This window comes from Buteo buteo, chromosome 16, assembly GCF_964188355.1.
Source record: "Buteo buteo chromosome 16, bButBut1.hap1.1, whole genome shotgun sequence".
Taxonomy (NCBI): domain Eukaryota; kingdom Metazoa; phylum Chordata; class Aves; order Accipitriformes; family Accipitridae; genus Buteo; species Buteo buteo.
In genome coordinates this window covers 29,862,483-29,871,997 of record NC_134186.1, presented here as the reverse complement: position 1 = coordinate 29,871,997, position 9,515 = coordinate 29,862,483, and the positions used below count along the sequence as shown (strand labels likewise).

Genomic DNA, 9,515 nt, shown 5'->3' with positions numbered 1-9,515 from the left:
CAAGATGAGAAGGAAAATCACACAGCACACAAATTTTCTGAAGGTTATAACACCAGTTATAATTTTTTATAATTTTGGAAGGTTATAATACCAGTTACCAGATAAAATACAAGTTATAATATGTCTTTATCTCTGCAATGCTGGGGAATCCCATTGAGTAATTTTGTGATTCTACAGGTTTTTCTGCAGTGTTTTAAACCCCTATATCTGTGCCAATAAATGCTTGAGTTTGCTGACACACAGCTAAATCCCATGCACTTCTCCTACCTTGCTACATAGTTGATTTTATTTTTTTCCATTATGAATATAAGCCAGGCTCATTGATGCCAGTTTTACAACAATTTACCTGCTGATTTTCCTGATGGGAAAGCTGTACTCATTCCACTAAAGAGATTTAGTTACAGTGGCAGAAACCCTATGAGCAGCACAGTATTTTCCATGATCTTAGACTAAAAGTGGGCTGGTTTACCCAACAATTTTCTTGGCTCTTTTCTTGGTTTGTTTTAAATACATATTTATGTTACAGTGGCTGCTTCTGGACCACTGTGGAGGGCTCCTCCGTATTTCTCATGGATATCTGTGATAAAAAGTCAGGATGCATTGGGGTATTTCCATATATTTAAAACTCCCAAGTATAAATTTTAGAATGAGGAGGCGTAGAGAAATATGTTGTAAAGGCAAAGATTTTTTCTGCCATCTTTTTTTTTAATGGTTTCTTTTCTCCCAAATGATGGCACAGCACCATTTCCATACGCTCTGTAAAAGTGTAACCCCAAATTAGCAAAATAAATGAAAAGTTATGAAAGAATAAGGGGGATTTTCATCTTTTCTCTCTGCAAGCAAAATAATCTTTAAAAAAAACTCCACTGGGAAGGCTTCCTAAAATTTGAAAGGTTATATTCTAGCTCAAATTCTCTGAAAAGTCTATTTTCATTATCGATATAACTAATATGTTACAGGAATCACTGAACCCTTTCTTTAACTCTTTTTTGTTAGAACTTGGGAGGGTTACACTGAAATGTGATATATAGTACGAGTGCACCAGAGATAAAAATACATATATGTATCAAAATGAATGAAAAATCGAACACTTGACAGAGTAACTGACCAAAATAACATTTCCACTGTCTCGCCAAATTGTTTTTTGATGAATGTTGATTTAAAATTAAACCAGTCTCTGATAATGAGAGGGTTAGTCAGTACAGGCACTGGGGATTGTTGGTCTTTTCAGCTGCTCAGTCTCTCCATTAATTTATTATTGTTACCATGGCTCTATGAACATAACTTACAGTGCTTTTGGAGAAGATGGCAGAGGAAAATCAAACCGAGCAAGTTACAGAGTTGACTCTCGTGGGACTGACAGACAACCCACGACTACAAGCGCCTTTGTTTGTGCTGTTCCTCCTCATTTACTTCATCACGCTGGCAGGGAACCTGGGCATGGTTGTGCTGATCAGGAGCAGCACTCAACTTCAATCACCCATGTACTTTTTCCTTAGCCATTTATCTCTCCTAGATGCTTGCTACTCATCGGTGGTGGCACCGAGGACATTGATGAACCTTCTGATTGAGAAGAAAACAATCTCTCTAGCCAGCTGTGCCACCCAGCTTTTTTTTTTCATAGCTTTTGGGACCACGGAGTGCTTCCTTCTGGCTGCGATGGCATACGACCGCTACACGGCCATCTGCAACCCTTTGCTTTACCCATCGGTGATGTCTCACAGGCTGTGCGTCCTGCTGGTGGCTGGTTCGTACGTCCTTGGCCTGCTGCACTCTTTGGTGCACACGGGCTTCACCTTCAGCCTGCCCTTCTGCCAGCCAGCCGAGGTCGACCATTTCTACTGCGCCATCACGTCTGTTCTAGCGCTGTCCTGCTCCGACACCCGCGTCAACAGGCATCTGATATTCGGCCTTGGGGGACTGGTGGAGATGGTGACCATCTTGGCTGTCCTGGTCTCCTACGCCTTCATCCTCTCTGCCGTCTCAGAGATCAGCTCTGCTGAGGGCCGGCACAAAGCCTTCTCCACTTGCACCTCTCACCTGGCTGGAGTCACCATCTTCCACGGGTCTATCCTCGCCCTGAACTTCCGACCAAGGTCCAGCGACACCCTGAGCACCGACAAGACCTTTTCTGTCTTTTACTCACTGGTGGTGCCCATGCTGAACCCCCTGATCTACAGCCTCAGGAACAAGGAGGTGAAGAACGCCCTGAGGGATTTTGCCATGTGGAAGTAGCTTTGGCACGATATTTATCTGCTGGTTTTTTGATAGAGGATGCCATAGTTTCACTTAACGACAAGGATTTTTGTTTCCCCACCCTATTACTTAGAAATATTTCCAAGTCTTGCTTGCTTTCTACTACTGGCTTGTGCCCATCATCATATACCATAGATAGTCTGATTCATCTTCTGTATTTTATTGCATGTAGCTTTTTTTTCTTCCTTCTTGGTCTTTTCAGATGTACATTGGACATTAGCTCCAGGCTCCTTGATAGATAGCCCTGTCAAAATGCTCTTCCACAGCCATCAGCATCTCCCAGTGTATAGCTTAAAACCTGCCTTATGACCTTTTTTTATTTTCAGGGCCCTGCTCCCTTATCGTTAAAGGGCAATGAATCTTTCCTGTACAAGCACAAGAAATTTAATGAAAATAATTAATGAAATATTTTTTTTTACAGGAAAAAACGGCATTTGTCTCACCTATGTTAGGCGCTGCTCTGAAATATCTGTCCTATCTATTATCTGAAGGATAAAGCTAGATAAGGTACCTAAAGCTAAAGATTTGGTAACTAATTGGGTTATATGAATATAGTCTTAAATGCTGAGGTCAGTATGGGCCAGGTTTTGAATGATCTGCAGAGCACCCCATTTTGTCTTTCCAGAATGTTCAGGCTGATCTAACTGCACCTAAAGCACAGGACAAAGAGGCACATTTCCAGCTCTTCCTGCCAAAAAGTTGCTTACTTTTTGAGGTCTCAGAACGACTTACAGAGAGGACCTCTGTCATCTCATTTCACGGGGGCAGTTTGTGTCTACAGCCACAGATTTCTACATTTTGTAGATAGCTTCTCTGCAAAGATCGAAGCAAAATAATGCACTGATGCTCTTAATAGAAAAAGTATTTCCAAAAAACCAAGCCTGTTTCTCATGTTGCAGGAGTTCACAATTCTGCCTCCCCTGCACTTTAGATGGAAGTTCTTGGAAGTTCACTGAGTTGGATCCAGCACACATAAGACTATGGCAATCCAGACCTCTTTTAGGAATGCAACACCAAGTCTGGGTAAACTTTTAAGCATTTTAGTTGTCTCTGCTTTGGGAACTTAATTAAAACCAAAAGGAAATAAGAACACCCAGAGTGGGGTAATTCACCAAGCAGCAATGAGCCCTACATACAACATTTCTCACCTAGGCTCCCTTCCCACAAAAGGTCAGACCTGATGATCTTTCGAGGTCCAACTTGGGCTTTCTGTGGTTCTGTGATTCTATATGTATAGTATAAGCAAAAATATCCAACAAAATAGAAGGAAGAAAACAAGGTGTGGTGAAGATTTTAAAAGAAAGAAACTATCTGATATGAAAAGTCTCTGTCTTGCCAAGCTCTTTAGCATTTAATTACATTGATTCTGGCTCCTTCATTCGACTGCAGGTGGAAGCCACTTTTCCCCCAGGTCTAAGACAACGTCTCCTCTCCCGCTGCTGTTTGCCAGAGCACACAAAAGAGACTGTTCGCCATCCATCTACTTTCCAAATATAAGTTAATTCCCATGCTACTCACAACAGCTAAGGGAAAGATATTTTTTTTGCTGCAGCGTTTCCCTGCTGCAGACAAGGCGTGTGAGTCTGTAACTCTGTGGAGTCAGGACTCAGCGCATCACCCGAAGGTGTCCGAGCCGCATCAGCAGACAAGGGGCAACCAAACTCAAGAGTGTGAGAAGGAGGAAGACCCTGTGCTGAACTTATCCAGCCAACCTGAATTTTGCTGAATTTTGTAAGGAAGTTGCAGAATTGCACCCAATCACAAATGCTTACGAGTGTGCACCCAAGAAACAACAAATGTCCTTTGGAATTAATTAGGCTGAGCGGAAATTAGGATGCTTTTTCTCTTATGTACCTGCCAGGTAAAGATGAAGGATTGCTGGCCCCTCCCCAGCGTTGTGGCCGTTCCTGTACCATGCTTTATGTCCCCCCTTCTTTAATGAGCCATAATTTGCAGAACTGCTGGTTTTTGGCTTTTTTCAGACCCAGACAGCTATCAGCTACCCATAGATTATGTGTTCAGGATTGTCTTTCAACTATGGAAACTAGACACATGCTTAATTTTTAAATGAAACACACCATTTGGTTTTTGTAGCGTGCTTTAGCATGAGCTGGGCATTTGGATGCGGGACACTGATGCCAGTCTCCAGGTGTAATTCCATTTGCCTCACCAGTTAAGTAAGTGGCACTTGCGATGAATGTAAAACACCACTTAAAATGAATGGGAGGCCCCCTTGGTGCTATCACTGTGCAGAAATTGTCCTTAACACTGGGCAGTCTCAGCACAGTTCATTGTCCTGTATTTTTAATTATGTTGCCTACACTTTCTTCCTTTGAGTGAAGATGTATGCCGAAGTGTGCAGCCTGGGGAGGAATTCCCCTTGACATTCAAAGGTATAGCTTGAGAACCTGACTCCCGCCGGCTTTTTCACTTTTTAAGTCAGAAACAAATGCGCTGCATCTTTTCAAGCCTTTTATCTTACTTTTTTTCAGCAAGCAAATTTTAAAATACACTTATTCTTCCAAAATGTTCCCTCCCAACCCAGCAGCTTATATCTAATAAATAACTTGCAGGTAACAGTGAGGAATTTTATTGGACTTTAGGGACAAGGTCAATAATCTTGCAAGAAAAAATACATATTTATCAATCAATAAATATAAATCAATAAAACTATGATTTGTGCTTCCTGTGAGAAAAAGAGGCCTGGAATAATTTGGGGTAATCTCTTCCTACAGGCTGGTGACTGCAAAGTGAAATAAAGTTTGAGGCTCTCACTCCTCCTGGTTTCCTTCCAAGGAAGATGTGATTGTGGGGTCTATGTCTCAGGGCTAAGTACTGTAATTCACTTTTGTGCAGAAATTGTGGAAGAACCTACATAAAATTGTGAGGATTAGGGAAAAAATACGATTGTTTTAATGCATCACAGGCTTTCTCACTTAAGATAAACTGTTCACTTCCTAGCTGATACAACTCTTTGATGTCGACAGCAGTTTAACATCCTTCTCCTGCACTTCACCAGAGCACCCTTCACCTCCTTGTTCCTCAGGCTGTAGATGAATGGGTTGAGCATGGGGGTGACCACGGTGTAGAAGACGGAGACCACCTTATCCAGGCTGCGGTGGCTAGACACGGGTTGTAGGTACATGAAGAATATTGTCCCGTAGAATAAGGAAACAGCCATCAAGTGGGAGGCGCAGGTGTTGAAGGCTCTGGATCTGCTCTGTGCTGAGCACGTCCTCAGGACGGTGCGGAGGATACAGATGTAGGAGAGCAAAATGATCGTGCTCGTGCCCATCCCATTTATGGAGACAAAGGCAAAGATGACCGTCTCACTGCTGTGGGTGTCGGAGCACGTGAGCTTCAGCATGGGGCTGATGTCGCAGAAGAAGTGGTCAATCTGGTTGGGTCCGCAGAAGGAACCCCCAAAGGTGCAGCCCGTGTAGATGACGGCACTGAGAAAGGCGATGATGTAGGACGATGCTACCAGCTGCCGGCAGACGTGGCTGGAGATGACCATCACGTAAAGCAGGGGGTTGCAGATTGCAACATGCCGGTCATAGGCCATCACGGCCAGGAGGTGACACTCGGCAGTCACAAAGAAAGCAATCATGTGGAACTGCGTCACGCAGCCAGCGAAAGAAATGGTTTTATTCTCCGATAACAGGTCTGCTAGCATTTTGGGGGAGATGACTGTGGAATAGCAGACATCAGCAAATGAAAAATGGGTGAGGAAGAAGTACATGGGGGTGTGCAGGCTGGGAACCACCCAAACCAAGACCATAATGCCAACGTTCCCCACCAAAGTGACAATGTAAATCAATAGAAACAACCCAAAAAGAGGGGCCTGCACGTGTGGACTGTCTGTAATTCCCAAAAGGACGAATTTAGTCTGTGTGTGATTTTCTCCCATCACCAGATGTTACCTGCTGAGGCAAAAGTAAGAAAAATATCAAAGTGATAAAAAATAGAGTTTCACTTTTGGACTGTATTTCACTCCAATCAATCACCAGTTTAACTGCCACATTTTGGCATATTCTGCTATATTTTCTAAACCCAAATTGTGTATGTTTTTTCTTTTTCAGTAGAAAAGAACAGGGAGTGAGATGAAGCAACACGAATGGCAATTTTGTTTTTCTGTGCTTGGATACTTGAAACTATGGATGTATTCTAGCACCTGTGTTTTCAGATTTAAGAAAAGAATCAGACCGTTATTCACTTTCAGTTTGAAAGCAATGTCAGAAGACACCTCAGAGGAACCTCATAGGACTGCACGTAAACCTGGAGCAATGGAAATTCACAGTCCCAGTGAAATCATAGATTACACAACATTAATGATCTCCAGACATTTTGCCTTGGCTTTTAATTATTATTGCAGTCTTCAAATCACATTTATCATACCATTATATATCATTCACAATGGATAAAATTCACATTGGTAAATTCATGATTTATACCTTTATGAGCGCCAGCACGCTGAAGCATCCTGAACCTATGGCCATGAAGTTGCTTACTTGAAAACTGAGTTAATTTTAAAACATGCTGATTCCAAAGGCTGTTTTGATAATGACTATATTCTGCTGACAATTTGAAATGTTGCATTTCTTTGTAACACAATAAGACTCGTCCTTATTTAACACTTGCATGAATCAGTTTATCTTGCTTTAGCTGCCTAAGTAAAAGAAAAACAATTTGCACAAGCCATTACTCCCTCTTATTATAAAGAAAACCTACTTTGGTAAGGCTGTTTTCCAACAGATGCCCCAAAAAGAGGACATGAGGACATGAAGAAGAAAACCCACTGCCAAAACGCAGGCGAGGCTCTGCTTTGTCTTGGTCTTACAGGTCCTCCTGTGCCTTCGCTGCTATCGAGTGAGGGGAGCCAAGGGTTTATCCCAAATGCAGCAGAGGACATCGGTGCATCTGCATAACCTCTATTAACCGCCCGATGTGAAGAGACATACGTTCCTTCCCCGACTCCAATAGCTGAGCTTGTGGGTGACGGGGCTGTAAATACGTTCCCTCGTGCTTTCCTGGGAGAAAGCCCCTAGGGCTCCTCACAGCAGGGTTTACCAGAGGGGGAAAAAAAAAAAAAAAAAGAAAAGAAAAATAAACAGGTGAAATGCAATTCTGAAAGCCATTGGGCTGCTTCGGGTATCTGAAAGACATGACATGGATGAGCCATCACTGACCACAGATACACAGTGGCAGTGATGACCATCTCGTATGATGCTTCCGAGATACTTGTGGACCATGCAAAGGTTTCGGTCTAGACCTTGCTGACAGAATGAAAATGGGTCTAGAGACATTTCAGATCTTTCAGAGGATCCCCAAATGGTTCATAAAGCACAACTGACTCTGTCTCTGGAGCTGCTGATGTCCCTCTGTGGACACTAGACAACCCAGTTTTCCAGCAAGGGTGGGATTATCCACGTTTAGGTACCTATGGCCCAGATGTCCACACCTGAGCTGGTGACTCTGGGCTCCCACTATATTCAATGGTGAGAAAGGGGCATTTTCAAGCAGTGATTAATTGTTCCAGAGTGAACTAATAGGCCTTAATCACCCTGACCAGTCTCACCTGGAGCCTCCATCCCCATCCTCTGCCCATTTGCCCATGAGCTCTATTTAAGCTCAGCCTAGGGAGCCTGCTTCTCTCTGGAGTTATGCTGGAGGCGTACTGGTTTCCAGTTTAGGAATAGGTATGCACACCTATGGATTCCTTTGATCTGCACCTAGGCTTGATCATGGACCTTGAACCTGCCTCATCATCACCAACTTGCCTGATGGTCTGGAGTCTTTGCTGAATTTGGCCCGGGTTTCTGGGTCTGCCCTACTTGCCTTGCTCAGGTACTGTGAGATGGTCCCCTGCACACTGTGATGTCCCCCTTGGCTCTATTTAAAGAGATTAAAGAGGACAAACCCCTGCGGCACTCCCCAGCCTCCAGGCAGAGTACAACCCGTCACCCTCTGGACCCAACAGCCCAGCCAGTGCTCGCTCCTCTGGCAGTCCCTCTCCATCCAGACCATGTCCCTGCATGGGCACCATGGGAGATGATAGTATCCTCAGGGAAATAGAGTAATAAACTTAATGTTATATTCAAGTGTTATTCTCTGTTCCTTAGTACCTCCTTCATTTCCTAATTTGATATTAGAATTATGGTCTTCAGTAGGTTGGCAACATTTCATCTTGGAAATGGGTAGAGTATTCTTTGTGATTTTCGAGGCTTAGTAAAGACTGGTAAATCTTTCCAGCTTGAGTGTTTCCATAGCTACAAGATGCTGAGATGTCATTTCTAAGAGATGCTGTTTCTCAATAACCTCACAGCAGTTTCTGATCTTGACATATTCTGGCTCCCAGAAGACAGCCCATCTCAAGGGTTGAGGAAGTAATAGCTCCAGGCACCTAGCTCTTGAAATCACTAAGGGAACTTTCCAATTATATCTGAAGGGGAGAAAAAACAAGAGTGATTGGCATGGGGTGATGTGCCCAATGAGACTGTTGGCAGCTTACCCCAACCGTCTAAGCTGGAAAGCAATAAATAGTGAAGACAGGAGCCTCTGGGAGACACAGCCATACATGGACATCCAACATCTTGTAGAATTAAAGAGAAGAAAAGGAGACTTGCAGTAAACTTCCTTCCCTGAAACTTTGATTTATGAAGCAAGCTAGAAGGTGGAAAAATAAGCTTTTTCTTAAGTCAGTGATGATTCTGTGCAGTACAGTCATGCAGACAGGTAAGAAAGAACTGGTTAGAGGCAATGCCAAAGAAATGCAGCAGTGATTGTCACAAGAGCAAAAATTGCCATTTCTCTTTGAAAACATATCCTTGCCTACTGGTAAGAGTTATACTGGGACAAATATATACATGTACAGAAGAAATCTTTAGTATGTCTTATGTGTTTACCCTCATCCCAGACACAATCCTTCTTGGGGACATATTAATTATTTTATCCTATATATGAGATAAGCACACACATTTTCAAGTTAACTTAATAGAATATTGTCTAATTTTCTGTATTGTTACTTTTCCAGTTTTCCTCAGAAATAAAAAGGTGCAGATTCTGTCTGTCTTTTGAATGATCTCCTTGGAGAAACTAACAACAGAGGCAGGCACAGAAGTAGTTCAGACTGAAAAAGGCTGGATCTTCTACAGGAAACCAGAAGAGGTGGCATCTCAGGTACTGCTGGGTGGATAGCAGTGGAATTGGTGGCAAGCAAGAACCCAGGGCAGTGAGAGTCTTCAGGGTCAAGTGGAGGA

The 9,515-nt window shown here is 43.0% G+C and overlaps 2 protein-coding genes across 2 annotated transcripts; one reads left to right on the top strand and one right to left on the bottom strand.

Annotated features, from left to right (window-relative positions):
* Positions 1–1,290: 1,290 nt before the first annotated feature.
* On the top strand, positions 1,291–2,235 carry LOC142040600 (olfactory receptor 5T17-like). Its single transcript, XM_075048683.1, has one exon. The coding sequence runs from the start codon at positions 1,306–1,308 to the stop codon at positions 2,233–2,235; it is 930 nt and encodes a 309-aa protein (XP_074904784.1). The 5' UTR covers positions 1,291–1,305.
* A 2,971-nt stretch (positions 2,236–5,206) lies between these two features.
* LOC142040598 (olfactory receptor 5AP2-like) lies at positions 5,207–6,166 on the bottom strand. Its single transcript, XM_075048682.1, has one exon. It carries the CDS (start codon positions 6,164–6,166, stop codon positions 5,207–5,209), a length of 960 nt encoding a protein of 319 aa, XP_074904783.1.
* Positions 6,167–9,515: the final 3,349 nt, after the last annotated feature.